General features: G+C 35.7%; 1 protein-coding gene across 1 annotated transcript; it reads right to left on the reverse strand.

Moving 5' to 3' along the window:
* Positions 1-6,492: 6,492 nt before the first annotated feature.
* Positions 6,493-11,009, reverse strand: LOC143584597 (inosine-5'-monophosphate dehydrogenase 2-like). Its single transcript, XM_077066617.1, has 4 exons — positions 9,988-11,009; positions 9,207-9,386; positions 7,343-7,600; positions 6,493-6,608 (listed from the first exon to the last, which is right to left on the reverse strand). Exons 1-4 carry the CDS (start codon positions 10,978-10,980, stop codon positions 6,537-6,539), a joined length of 1,503 nt encoding a protein of 500 aa, XP_076922732.1. The 5' UTR covers positions 10,981-11,009; the 3' UTR covers positions 6,493-6,536.
* Between the last annotated feature and the right edge of the window lie 5,139 nt (positions 11,010-16,148).

Below are 16,148 nucleotides of genomic sequence, written 5' to 3' on the forward strand. Positions count from 1 at the left end.
TCTTCTTCGCCCACAGACACGGACTAGGCTAATAACAATACTACTGCCTTCCATAAAATAAAAAACTCTCTTCTTTTTTATCCTATACTGGGTTGGGTTGAAAGAGGCTATAAAAAATAATAGTGTATATATTTTTTTTTGGGTATGCAAGTTATATGTCAATTACCCCATTATTTTAAAATGTTTATAACTTTTTCACATGATATTTTTTAAATAAAAAATTCACCATAATAATAAGCGTTTTTTTATCTTTAATATGAGTATGATTTTGTTATATAAAAAATTACGTCATTGTGTCTTTTTGTTTACCATTATGTCTTTTTTCGTCAGTCTTTTGAAGTGTTGTAAAACACACGTATTTTTCGCACCTTTTACGTATTATATTATATTTTATGTATTTTTACTTGTTTTATATAGGTTTTACATAGTTTTAATAATCTTGTAGGTTTTGGGTGAAAGAAAGAAAGAAACCGGACTTTTCGAGCAGTTTACGAGCTTTTTACGCATACGTTTTCAAGTAAAACTCAAAGCCCGGCCCATATGCATATTGGAAAAGCCCAAGATCCTATTATATTATTACATAAAAAAGAAAAAGAAAACCCTAAGCTAGGAGAGCAGGCCGATCGGAACAGTGGCAGGAAAGAAAGAAAGAAAAAAACTTTTATCGGCTAGGTTTGTGATCGTGTGACGGCTAGGGAAGGAAGAAGAAGCAAGAACAAGTGTCGGTGATCATTTACCATCAGTTTTACAGCAGCAAAGAGCAGTCAAAAACCATCTCATATCCTTTCTTTAAACTATTGTTCATCAATCTTTCTTATTCTTGTTGAATTGCTAACTAGTTTTGCAATTGCTTTAAGGATTGACTTGTTATTGATTAGTATTAATTGTTGAATGATTTTTGAGATGATTGGTATGAGTTTTATGGTGATTTCAATGAGTATTTGCTGCTGTCCAATTATGATTCTTGGCTAAACTTGTTAGTTCTAACTAGGAATGATGATAATTGTTACTGTTTGATGAGCTTGTTGGATTGTTTGATTGATAGATGTTAATTGTTATTGTAGGTAAAGTTTGATTTAGACATGAAATAGTTTGTGTTTAAGGGCTGGAAATTTTGGTGATTCATTGCATAAACCCCGTGTGTTGGTTAATTAGTTTTGTGTTGATTGATCGGTGCATTGTTTGATTCTAGACTTTGTGTTTAGGGTTTGTTTGCGGTAGGTACAACCGTAGGGTTTTGTTGCGTGAATTTGAGGTTAAAGTACAGCGGTTAGGCACCTTCTTAGAGACCGAGAGGTGATAAGAAGTTAGGGTCGTCTCATTACCTTTGCATGCTAGATTAAGGATTGCGCGAGAGCGAGTTTGTTTCTTGTCAGGTTTAGGTGTTTTGAGCGATTAGTTGATCTATTTTGGTTTAAGTTGAATTGTCCTCTATCCTTGGTTGTGTAGTATTCATTGCCATTAGGGTCGAGTGTTGGTGAGACCGAGAGGTGAGTCAACATTAGAATACGTTAGCAATTGTTTCCCGGTTTGGTCGTTTTAGTCGATTTTGAGTAGTTTAGGCTTGTTGAGTGAGACCGAGAGGTAATCCAGTGAGCCCGAGCGATCCTTAGTCGTGTCATCTTCAGGGACCGGTGTCTAGATATCATCCAATCCATTAGCTTGTCAGGCCTACAGTTTGATTCAGACCTAGGTAGACGTTTTTCTCCATCCGAAGTTAACACAGTTAGTTCCCTGTTAAGTCTGCTATTTTGGTAACTTTTGTCAGTCAGTCTAGTTAGTTCAGTTAAGTTAAAAGAAATCAAAAATCAATTAAATATTATTCTTAGGTAGGTCTTGTCTAGGGTTTGTAATCATTAGCGTCTTACGTGTCCACGTGTTCGATACCCGGACTTCCTAGCTCTATACTACTTGCGATCGGTACACTTGCCGGTTGTGTGTGGTTTTAGGATTTTCGTTTTAATATTAAAGCTTAGTTGTGAGAGTCATTCTTTTAAGCATATCCGACGCACACCATCTTTCTGTTTGTCATTGTGTTTTATTCGTCATTTTGTCTTTCAACTCATCATTGTGTTTTTTTTTAATACTAATAACACAGTTGTGTAATAATAATATGCAAATATAATGATAAAATAACAACAAATTATCTAATATGTAAAACACAATGATGAATACATGACACAATGACCTGAAATGTAAAACACAATGGAAACCACACATTACACAATGACTTGAACGTAATGCACAATGAACATAATACTATTTTCTTCACAATGACTAAAACACAATGATAAGTAGAAAGACAAATGATAAGCACAAAGACACAATAACAAACAAAAAGACACAATGACGTAATCTTTGGTTTAATTGTTTAATATGAGTACCAATTGATAACACAATAACCAAAATCTATAACACAATGCATAGAAAAACCCAATTAAAAATAACAATGAACAACCAATAACACAATATAAAAAACCTACTCATTTTTTTATGTTTATATAACAATATAATACTTATATTAAAGATAAAAAAACGCTTGTTATTATGGTGAAATTTTTTTATAAAAAGAATGTTTCATGAAAAAGTTATAGATATTTTAAAATGATGGGGGAATTGACATGTGCCTTGCATATGGATAAAGAAAGTCAACAAAAATGGATTATTACCTTTATGCCCTTCCCATCAATTTATTCTCTTAAATTAACCTCCGACATTCAAATCTAAAATCAATGGATTATATTCCTTCTCACCCTTCTCATTGTTGTTGTCCTTTGTAGTAACTTTACCCTACTATACAATACTATATTGCTCCTTTCGTTTAATTATTATATAATAAAATAAACTTTTTTTAACAACCAACTAATAAATCCAGGTAACCTAACGCCAAAAGACTATCTTATACACTCGTGACTGAAGACTTAGCACAAGCCCACCATCAGTGGCGAAGCCAAGAATTTTTTCCTATGGGTTTGAGAATTTTTAGTGCTTGATTTTTTTTCTGGCGTCAAAGTTTTCGGGTCCAGATAGGTCGGGTCGGCCGGTCAAACAAATAAAATGCATTATCACTATCATAACAAAAGTATATCGTCAACATTAAAAAAAATACAAAGTCATGTTATATATATATATATATATATATTACATATTACTATTGTTTCTTACGCATTTTCATGCTTTGGAAATGATTCATAGTGTCTTCAATCGCGATTTTCGAAAAGAACACCTTTTCAAATAACAAATGCAAGCATCATTTTTATAACCATCACCCATCCGATTACGCAAATCCATCTTGTGCTTCATTGAAAAAAAACATCTCTCAACACTTCTCTTACAACCGATAGAACTAATGCTAGTTTTAACAAATGATGAACCAACGGATATTCAAAATGTTTCTTTTTTCAACCATTTTTTTTGGCAAAATTAGATAAATAGAAAATAGAAAATAACATTGTTTTTTCTTTTAGTGAAGAGTTCAAGATAATATTACCAAGTTTATTTATGATCATGAATTGTGATTTGTAAGTTGTTATTTCATCATGTAATGATCACTAAGAACCAACAATCATAACATTATCATATTATTGCAAAAGTTAACTTGATTCTTGGGGTATGTTTGGTTGAAGGTAATGGAATGAAGGGAGAATAGAATGAGAGAAGTAATGGAATAGACAGGGGAATGGAATGGATCATTACCATTCCTTTGTCTTGTTTGGCTAACCTATGGGAATGAAATGAATTATTATTTTATGTTATTTGGTATCCAAAGAAGTTGTATAAATTAATTACTTGTTGGGAAATAGGTATTATTAATAATTTTTTTTACCAAAAAAAAAAAGAAAGAAAAAAAAACTGCAATGACGATGGTGGTGGTGTTAGCTCCGGTGACTAAAATGGTGGTGGTAGTGGCGACGGTGGTGGTGGGGGTGGGGGTGGTCAAGCGGTGGTAGCATTGGTAGTGATGGCGATGGTAAGGTGGCGGCGACGATGGTGGTGGTTAGGCAGCGACAGCGGCGGCCGGTGATGGTCAGGCGGCGACGATGACAATGTTTACGATGGTTACGCGACAGCGGTGGTTGCGCGGGTGTTAAGGTGGTGGTGGTGGAGGCGGTAGTGGTGGCGATGGTGGTGATCAGGTGTTGGTGGTGGTTATGGTAGTGGTGGGGGTTGTTATTGTTGTTAGGTGATGGTGGTGTTGAGAAAGTAGGGTGAAGGGGGAATAGAATGAAAAAAAAAGAAGGGAGGTAGGAATGAATGGTTTTGATGGAATGAGATTCCATGTGTAATGGATGATTCCATTCCATTAAGCAACCAAACACCACTTTTTTCATTCCCACGCAATGAATCATTCCATTCTCCCTATCATTCCTGCATACCAAACGCTACCTTGATGTATTACCAAGAGGTTGAATGGAGACTCATTATGGTTCTTTTGTTTTCACTTGATCCTATTTTTTGACTGTGCGTCACATATGGTTGATCATGGTAAGACCATCACGCCTCTTTGTTCAACAAAATTCTTTGGATTTGGTCAATGCTTTTGTCGGTCGATCCTTGACATCAACCATGATTCTTCATATGAAATCTTGTTTCAAACGCTTCGGTTAATACAAAATTTAGGAGATTGAATTATAATATGTGAGTTTTCATGTCATTTACTCGCATATTATCATTGTCATTATCAAACTATACCACTATAGTTATATTGCATATATGTAGTGACAAAATGCACCGAAATAGTTTATGCAAATCTCAAAACACGATGTTCATGTAAGCATGGGCAATGCACATCAACTAATTGCTCATGAGTTCAAGGCTTGTTGTCATGGTGGTGCGGCGTGTTCTACGTTAGTGACTGTTTTCTTTGTTTTGTTGTGTGGTGTTTATTTGTACTTGTTGCCCACGGCTAGTTCTTAATGAATGTGTTGGTCTTAAAAAAGAAAGATGACGAGCTCACTAAAATTAAGTTTGGAAGAAACATTTGAACATAATGATTAAAACTCAAAAAGGAAACACACTAACTAGATATAGAGACCAAACAATCTCAACTACATAGATCTAAAATGTTAAAATGCTTTCTTTCCATAAGATGTCAATGCCAAGCCATGATCTCGCGCCTAAACTAGTACAAAAAGGTGTTCGCGTCTAAACAAGTACAAAAAGACACTCGATCAGTAGCTAGATCGAAATGACTTATTTGGTCCTATAACAACATTACAAGAAATTCATGATATCAAATTTTTTGACCATGAGACCTCATTAGGTAAAATTCACGGGCCATACCAATACACTTAGCAAGTGATTGACAAGAAACCAGACAAACTAGATTTGAACCTGTAAGGTAAGAATGCGCAAGAATTGGTACGGTTCGATTTTTGAGCCTTTCACAATACCTCATGTCAATTCCAAAGGCAATTGAAAATAGATTGAAACCAAAGCTAAATTTAAAAATAACCTATGCGCTGCTTGAGTTCTTACTCAAAGGTAGCCGATTCAATTTCTAAAAATGTTTTTCTTATGTAAAAATTTTTCTTGTGAAAATTAGAGCCAAAACTATTATTCTATGCATCTAATTAAATTTGATGTGGTGGACGATCTTTTAAAGATTGACGTGACATTAAACAACATATTCTTTAACAAATATTAAATCACAATTATTTTTTTTTCAAACAACTATGAAACTTGAACTCCTATTATATAAAAAAGACAGTCTTATCAAATACATTGGTGTTTATTCGTCTAGTTAGCGCCAACTAAGAATATTCTTGTAATTGATTATGGCAATGTCGAATTCTCTGTTAAGATTCGAAATCGATCCCGAATTCTGTTCAGATTCGGGTCAATTAGGTTGAACACATATTTGATTTTGTTGGGTTGTGTTGTGAATTTTGCTTTACTACTTTTGTCAACTCCAAGTAAACAAGATATACCTTTTTGAGCATTCAACTTTTGATCATAGTACGAGCGGGATATAATATTTTCAACTTTTACTTTTGAACGTGTATTTTAATTTTTAAGTGGCTATTCATCATCAAATGGTTAATAAGAACTGGCAATCCTAACGTCTTCGTATCATTGTTAAAGACGACTTGATCGCCTAGTATGTTACATTTTGCATGGTGGTTCTTGTGTTTTCACTTCATCCCATTTCCTGATACAGGGATCTTGGTAGTTGGTACCATGCTGAAAAGTACCAATACCAAAAATGAGTGGGATTCTCTTGACAGGCATGAGAATTCGTTATAATCTTCTTGACCATTCCATTGTATTCCTCATGAGTAAAGATGTTGTGATTTGCGACTAATGATGTTAAAGTATGTGTCGGACAGTAGCGATACCGCTAAATTTTGATATGGTGTGCCTGGTTTGCACCTTGAAAAACTCCAGTAATCAAGTACCACTAATTTCGAGATGGCTCGTTTTAAACCATCAAACCTTACGATTCATAGCGATCCAAGAAATTAAAACTAAAACAAACACCAAAACACGCCAACCACAAAAAGACCCAACAACCTCAACAACAGAGATTTAAAACATTAAAATGCTTTATTTTCATAAGAAACCAAGCCATGAACTCCACCTTCAATCTGTGCTGCCCCTGTTCGTGCCTAAACAAATAAAAAACACACGATTAGTAGCTAGATCAAAATTACGTATTTCGCCCTAAAACAATCATTACAAGAAACTCATACAATATATAATTTTTTTTAGCCATGAGAAGCCGTCGGAAATTACTAACGGGCCCACCAATACTCTGCTAAGGCTAAGTGACCAGCACTCCGGCAGTGTGCATTGGCTGTTTTTGGCTCAAACCAAACCAAAAATCAAAAATTTGGTTTTTGAACCTCTTATAACAGTTTTCAGTTCTAAGTTGGGTTTTGGTTTTTCAGGTTTACCATTTAGGCTTGAAATGAGCCGAAAAAATATTTGGCCCAAATAATAAGGTCGGGCCAAAAATTTTTTTCTTAATTACTGATTAATTGATTATTATACAATTGAGCTTAAAATATTTGGGCTGCACTATTTATTAACTTCTAATAAACTACATAAGATTCAAAATAAAAAATGAAAATCCATAAATTTGTTTCAGTTCTATTCTTTTGGTTTTAATTACATGCAAAACTGAAACGAAAATTCGTTAAGCATAAGACCAAACTGTCAATCTTTGTTTGAGTTCAGTTATTTCAGTTCAGTTTTTCAGTTATGGATCGGTTTTTCCTGTTTAATGCACACCCTGGCGGCAAGAAATCAATACAAGCCAGCTAGATTTGAACCTAAGGCCTCTGCTACAATTTTACCTTCATTTAATTTAGAAAAGACGAGGGTATAATAATATACATACCTCTAACCTTGATGTCCCGGACCTTAACAACTCATGGGCTGCTTTCAAAGAATCAGCACCAAGATCCTGAAAACCCTGTTTAACCGCCTGCATTGTGTACGGAATAAACTTCAAAACTGACCCTTTATCCGCAACCGCCCCAACAACCCCCTGCGCGATCTTCATCTTAGCCGTATCACCCAAATACCGAGCATCACTTCCTTTTGTCATAGCTTCTAAAGACCCCATACCACGGTACTTTTTAACCCTACGTCCACCCTATAATTAAAAAATAAAAATAAAAATTATATAAACTTCATTAAACTAGTTCTGGGTGACGGTTTAAAGTAGGCATGTAAATAAGTCAAACGCTCTATGAACAGTTTGTGAATTGTTCGCCGAGAAGTTCGTTTATGTTCTTTTATTTAATAAGCAAGTGAACATAGACCAAACATTTTGTTCATTTGGTTAAAAGAACAAAGGTCTCACTCTCATTCGCTCATTTATATTCATGAACGTTCCTTCATTTATGTTCGTTAGTGAATGTTTGTTTAAGTTCGTTAATATATTCAATTAAAACTTTTTGATTCATTACAACTTGGCATAGTTTTAATAACTTTTTATGCCCAACAAATTGTTATTCGCATTCCTTTTAACCAGCTTTAGACTGCCTTTAGCTCAGTCACTATCATTCTCTATGTTCGGTTATATTCGTTTGCTTATGTTCAGGAACCATTCATTTATACTGTTGACAAACGAACATAAACGGTTAACGAACACAAAAATGTTCATTTTCTTCACCACGAATACAAACGAGAAAACCCCGTTTGTTTAGTAGTTCGTGTTCAAACGTTTGTTTGGTTAAAGTTAAACAAACGAACACATACACACTCTGTTTATGTTCATTTGGTTCGTCTACAAGTCTGGTTTAAAGTTCAGTAAGTTAGGGGGTGTTTGTTTTTTCTTCAAACATCTTCAAGGGAGCTAATGTCTGCAGGCGCGCAGACATTACCCTTGAAGACTGTTTGTTTTTTTTCTTAAAACAGATCTGAAGTTATCTTCTTTCATCTTAAAAGAAAAGCAAGGAAATCTTGCTTAAAACATCTTCACAAAAAAACCCTACTCTTCTCCCTTTGCAGCCACCCTCTCATCCACTGCTCCTACCACCGTCCGCCGCCACCACCACCCACCGTACGCCGCCACCACCACCCCCGTACCCCGCCGCCACCGTCCACCACCATCCACCGCCACCACCACCGTCCACCACCCACCATCCATCACCACCACCGTCCACCACCCACCATCCATCACCACCACCGTCCGCCACCACCACCACCATCCATCACCGCCACCACCACCATCCATCACTGCCACCACCACCACCATCCATCACCGCCACCACCACCGTCCACCACCCACCATCCATCACCACCACCGTCCACCACCCACCATCCATCACCACCACCACCATCCATCACCGCCACCACCACCATCCATCACCCACCACCACCACCATCCATCACCACCACCGTCCACCACCAACCAAAACCATCCATCACCACCACCCATTGTCCACCACCACCATCCACCGCCACTACCCACCGTCCGCCGCCACTACCACCATCCACCACCACCACCTTCCACCACCCACCAAAACCAAATCGGCATGGCAAGCAAAGACTAAAAACTAGATGTAACTTGAATAAATGACTTCTATCTTGTGAGATAAGTTTGACAGTTATGCAGACAGTATCAGCTTATAAAAACAAACAGTCTTATATTTTCAGCTTGCAGATCTTCAGACCACATCTTCAGTTGCAGACATGAAAACAGATGAAATCAGCTTGCAGACAGTTTATGTCTGCAAAAACAAACAGCACCTTACTTGATATTCATAAACTCCAGGAGCTTCAGTGCTTCCGGCTAAGAAGCTTCCCATCATGACAGTTGATGCACCTAAAGTCAAAGCTTTGACTATATGCCCAGAATTTGAAATGCCACCATCAGCAATAACAGGAATGCCACTTTGTGAAGCAATTGATGATACCTTGTATACTGCAGTAGCCTATAATAACAGTAACACAAATGACAAGATAATTTAAATACAAAAACTTCTTACTGCAATTATATAATAACTAGATTAATATTGGTGATTGGAAGTTTGTGCAATGAATAGCAAACTTTTCATTTTCTGAAATTGACCGCACAAGTTTTTGTTTTAAAGTTTGGCCACAAAGGTCTTCATAAAAACTTTTGAATCAGTATAATTTTCATCTTTTATAAATTGCCCACAATAAATTCATACTTTAAAGTTAAACTACAAAGTTTTCTATTTTTTTAATGCTGATTTATTAAAAAGGTTAAACACACATGGGCGTTTAAATAAATAAATAAAAAAAATTCTCAACGTTCCGGTATAAAATTTTGTGAGGCGATACCAACATTGAGAGCGATATTTGTTTTTATGATTTCTTATCGATCTAAAACACGTGTCGATATCTACTAGGACATATCATGACTATATTCATTTCTATGGTTTTCAATATGTCAATACAACTATATTTCTTTAGTTTTTTTTAGTTGCTATACCGATGCCAGTATCGTAACGAACAATACCTGTCAAAACTAATTCAACCAGTTATTAGTTGATAAGGTTTATAAAATACCTGACCACGACCAACCGCACAAACTTCCTGCGTGGTGCAAATCGAACCTGAACCCATCCCGACTCTCAACCCATCAACACCAGCCTGAATCAAATTCTGCGCTTGGTACATAGTAACCACATTCCCACCAATCACATCCAAATTCGGATACACCTTCTTCGCATGCTTAATCATCTCAATCTGATAAATCGAGTTCCCTTGCGAACTATCAATAACAATCACATCCGCACCAGCATCAACCAACTGCCTCAACCTCTCCTTATCACTCTCCCGTGTCCCAATCGACGCCCCGACCAAAAACTCACCGTTTTCCCCAACCGTTGGAAACCCTACCTTCGGGAACCCCTTAATCCTCTCTACATCCTTGTCACTCACCACATCAACAAACTCACCATTGGAATCAACCAAAGGGACATAACCTAACTCATTAGCAGCTAAATAACCCGCCACGTCATCAAAAGTCGACGTGTTGGGTAATGTTAGAACCTTCTTCCTCATGTAGTCACAAACCCTGGCTTCCTTATCAGTTAACCTATCCCAAATTTGCTTATCAACCACACCCAACAGCTTCCTATCGTTTGGAGAACCGGTTTCCGTAACGAAAACACACGGAGCGGAGTCGAAGACTGAGGCGGAGGAAATGGAGTCGTTAGGGTTCAGGAATAGGAAGTCGGTGGGGACGAAGGGGATGCGGTGTGATTTGGCGGACCGGAGTAAGGCGGCTTGTTCTCCGGCGGAGTTGTTGGAGTGGATGACGCCGATGCCGCCGAGGGAGGCCATGGCGACTGCCATGGAGGACTCGGTGACGGTGTCCATCGGCGATGCAACGCAGGGGACGGAGAGAGTGATGTTTCTGGAGAGTTTGGTGGAGAGTTGGACGGAATCAGTGGGGAAATCGATGTAGTGAGGGAGGAAGATGACGTCGTCGTAGGTGTAGGAGTAGCCTTGGCTGAATAGTTTGCTTGCTGAGAATCCGTCTTCGAAGTTCGCCATTGATGGAGGTGGAGTTGCAGGTTAGGGTTTTAGTTGGGGACGATGAAGTGGGGTTGAAGAAGACAAGTCTTGATAATAACAATAATAATTGGACAAGAGAAAGAAGAAATGCTGACGCGTCCACTAAATGGTTGTTATCCATATTTTAAGAATAGGATTATTTTTATTAAATGCTCCACAAACAAACACATAATTGCTTGGGTACTTTTTACACGGTAATATCATCACCGATTCGTTTAACCCAGTCATATGGAACCTTTAACTTAACTTTAGTATCGGGGAAAACCTACACTTCCGAAGTTACACTGGTGGTGAAATCCGGACGCCTTTAAGATCGAACCAGAATCTTCTTTCATTAAGCCACACATGCCCTCTCTAAAGTGTCGTCCGTGGGGACCAGACTTGGGTCTTCATTAAAGAACCCAGACTTCCTACCACTACACCACATTATAATAGACATAATATATATTAATTTAATTTTACACAGGCTTTAAAAGGTTTTGTTTTCAGCAACTATTTGTATTATTAACGAACTATTGACCCATCCGATCATTTTAATTCTAATCTTAAGAGGAAATCTATTTTATGCGATAAAATCATTTGGCTTAACTTAGACCTCTTAGTTTTATCATAAGCGAAACTTTTGTCTTTCTAGATTTAAGTCTTAAATATCTCACATTAAGCTATGCGTATATTTTAATACAACTATAGTGGTTAATGGTGCAATAAAGAGTGTATAGATTATTTCTATAATCTATAATATATACAAACAAACACTTAAAAATTCTATGTGTCGTGATGTGGTCGCTCCCCTTCTTATTGAAGCCATCAAATTTCATGATTTTTAAATGGAGGCCTCTTATTGATTTAACCCAAATTCATGGGTATGGTCTTACCAAAACCAGATAGCTCTTAAACGGGTTATAACATCTTATTAAATTAAAAATTAATCTTACAAATTTATTTGATATGAAAATCCTACAAAATAGGAATATACTAAAATTTAATATCCAATTTAAAAAGAAAAAGATATTATTTATAATTAATAAACAATTTTATAGTAAAAAAAATAAACGGGTCATGGGTCACCAAATCCAGATAGCTTTTTAACGGGTTATAACGTATCATTTATTTATGAAACCATCTTATCATCAAACCATAAGTATATTATTAACTTTCTTACAATAAAGAAAATTAAAATCCAAAAAATAAATATTAAAAAACAAAAAATGTAAAACAACCATTCTCTCAAGCCATCAGATTACTTTATTTGTAAATGAAGGTTTCTCACGCATTTGACCCGAATTCATGGGTAAATGTCTCATCAAACCTAGATAGCTCTTAACATCTCATTATATTAAAAAATAATCTTATCAAATATTTGATATGAAAATCCTATAAAATAGGAATGTATTAAAAATTAATATCCTATTTTATTTTAAAAAAAGATATCATTTAAAATTAAGAAACAATTTTATAATAAAGAAAATAAACGGATAATGGGTATCACTAAACCCAGATAGCTTTTAAACCGGATTATAACATATCATTTATTTGTGAAACCATTTCATCATCAAACCTTAAGTATATTAATTATTAACTTTTTTACAATAAATAAAATTAAAATCCAAATATACATATATAAATATTAAAAACGAATAATGTAAGGTAAGGATACCTTAGAATACTATGAAAGTGTGTGTATGTGAGGTAAGGATAATCTTTAAGGAGATTTTAAACAACGAATAAGGTTTTGTGTAAACAACGGAATCCAAGTTAAGCTTGTGATCCATAAAACATAATAAAAAAAAACTAATGTTTTGCGTTTTAAGGTAAGGATACCTTAGAATACTATGAAAGTGTGTGTATGTGTACATTTATGATTTAAAAATGAATTTTAATCAAGTTTATAAATAAATAAGTGCAATAAACAATCAAGTAGGGTAAACACGTAAAAGCATCACGTATAAGGACCATAAAGCCTAAACTATACTAGGTCGTTACGTCTAACCACCTATCTTATAGTCGATGGGCTCTGATACCAATCTGTCACACCCCGACCATGATGGAAACGTCGGGGCGCAACTGATTGTTCATCGCACACGACACTATTAAGTGACAATATTTAATCAACTCATTTAAATTCATAAAAATACAAAGAGTCACATAACTTGTTCATACAATAACCGAATTCAAATCATAGTAAATAATATATTGTTCGTTTTGCTAATATCCTAATAGTCTCGATAACGTTTTTTCTTCAAGTCCTCGAGTCAACCTAAAGTCAAACCTGTAACATTGCATAAATAGATTTTGTCAACACAAAGGTTGGTGAACAATTTCATAGTTTTTGAACAATAGATATATAATATGAAATTCCACAACTTGTATACAAAACAATAAATAATAGCAACAATTTAGATAAATGAAACCGTTAATAAGAATACATTAACGACACCTTTCTATAAGGGGATGCCAAATATACTCGGATTTTGTATGAAATCGTTAATAAGAATACATTAACGACACCTTTCTATAAGGGGATGCCAGATATACTCGGATTTATGAATCAACCATCCAAAAGCGGTAAACATATTAGCACTTAAGCATATAAGCATATAACACCAAATCGAGCATTTATTTAAGTAAAGTATACAATAAAGTTTGTGGTTTAAGACTCAAGTATAAATCATTTGGATTTGAATAAGTTTGCAATGTCACCCCAAAATATAAAAGAGTGAAAACGGGGGATGAAAGTACTCACGTTCAAGTAATAAACTTGAAAGATTTGATGATTTGGAGATTAACCGGAATGATGAGTTTAACGAACGAAGCCTAAAGAAGAAGAAGTCTTGTATTAGAAAAGTTGTCTTGGAAGTCTTTAAATGAAAATAAATGATAAGAAATGTAAACAATTTAAAGTTTAAGGTTTAAAATGTAAATATTTAAGAAATTATAATAATAGTCCTTTAAAAATATAAGTTTGCTCGAAACCGGGTTAAAGTATCTAGCCCTTAATTTTACTCAACCTATGTTAAGTAATAAGGTGGGTAAAAATGCAAGAAAGCAAGTCCCTTTATAATATAGATACTAAAACGGGTTTTAACGAGTGTTCGGGTGGTCGGTTCCGGTCTTGGTGACTTGACCAAACCCAAAGTCAACTTTCCAAAATAATAAATGTATGAGATAACTCAATAAATCTTAAAGAGACTTAACCAAGTATGTAGTTCTATTGTTTTAGAACTAACAACGTCCGTTAAGCGAGTGTTCGGTTTAATCGGTCCAAACTTTGTTATAAGATCAAGTTGGATTCAACATTCCGAGTACTTTGTGAAAATAATTAAAATCAGTTTATAAAGTATTTTTAAAGAAGTATATAAGCTTTAATGGTTAAAAACACACTTGTGTCTTAAGCGAGTAAACTTGGTTTAGTTCGGTTTGGTTCGGTTTTTATCTTGGAATAAGGCCAAGAATGGTTACCACATGTCCAAACATCATAGAACTTGTAAAATAATTTATAAATAATAATACCAAAGTCTTACATACAAAAAGTTAACAACAAAATCTTTAAACGAAAGTTCGGTTTCCGGTTCGGATCTTGTTTCGGGATAAGACCGAGGTTAGATTCTACAAACTCATAACCATGGAACTAATTAAAATGGTTTTTAGAAACTCAAATCTTACATAAAACATGTTTATACAACTATTTAAACAAACTAGTAAACAAGAGTTCGGCTTCCGGTTTGGAGCTATTTACGGAATAACCGAGGCTAGTCTCTACAAACCCATAACCATGGAACTCAAAATGTAAAATAGAACTAAGATGAGCAGATTTTAAACAAGTATAACAAGTTTGATGGTTAGATGCGGAAAATATATATAATCAAGGACTACTACGAGTCCTCCATGTAGCTTTGTCTTATGGGCCGGACACTTAACCGACCGAGACCGGAGAAATGCCCACCGAATGTACAAAGGGTGCTATTATATATATGTTGTATAACAATCTTCAAGCATAAATAAGTGTTAACAAGTTGATTATAATGTAAGACTATGGTCAGTTTCACTTTGAAAGTCAAACTGCCAAAAAATATGAAGAACACCTTTGAATGCTTGAGAATTGGAAGAGAAAGAGATGAATGAGCGAGGATTAATGAAGGGGATAGAAGTGTATATATAGAGTAGGTTGAAAGGGTCAAGCATGAGTTGTGATATAAAGGTTTGCAAGCAAGAGGGGTCAAGACAAGTCACAAAACAACAAAAAAAAAATAGGGCTGCTTGTCTGCTGCTGGTCTGCATGTCGGTTCGCGTCCGGAAGTTCGTTTTTGATGTATCTTGAGCGTTTTAAGTCCGTTTTCGAATCCGTAAAAGGGGTTTTTCAAATTAGACAAGCGGAATGTTTTAGTAACATAAAATCCAATATTTTATATATTTGAAATGTTCGTAATATAAATCGGGTCGGTTTACAACATAAAAACAAATACAAAATAAATACAATTTGACCCGAAATCGAGGGATGTCACAGTATCCCCTACTTTAGGAAATTTTGTCCCGAAATTATGATGATGATGATGAGGCAAATAGATGTGGATACTTCTCTTTCATTGCGTCTTCTCGTTCCCATGTAAACTCTGCGCCACGCCATGATTCCCATCGAACGTTAACTAACCGGATGCGACTACGTTTGGTTTTCTTTTCGTTTCGTTCCACGATTTCGATAGGTCTTTCAACCATAATCATCGTTTCATCGACATGTACTTCGTCGAGAGGTATATGGAGATTACCTTCGGCTAAGCACTTTTTGAGATTCGAAACATGAAAAGTTGGATGAACACCGGTAAGCTCTTCCGGTAATTCGAGTCGATAAGCCACCTTTCCAACCCGTTCAAGAATTTTAAAAGGACCAACGAATCGAGGAGCTAGTTTTCCCTTCTTTCCAAAACGAACTACCCCCTTCCAAGGAGATACTTTGAGAAGGACAAGGTCGTCAACATTAAACTCGATAGGTTTCCATTGTTTGTCGGCGTAACTCTTTTGACGACTTCTAGCAGCCAGAAGATTTTTATGGATTTGATCGATACGGTCGGTGGTTTCTTGAACCAGTTCGGGACCAGTGATTTGAGCTTCACCGATCTCGTTCCAACAAATCGGGGAACGACATTTACGAC

Source organism: Bidens hawaiensis, unplaced genomic scaffold (assembly GCF_021521415.1).
Source record: "Bidens hawaiensis isolate Kalapana, Puna unplaced genomic scaffold, B.hawaiensis_p1.1 tig00033191_1, whole genome shotgun sequence".
Taxonomy (NCBI): domain Eukaryota; kingdom Viridiplantae; phylum Streptophyta; class Magnoliopsida; order Asterales; family Asteraceae; genus Bidens; species Bidens hawaiensis.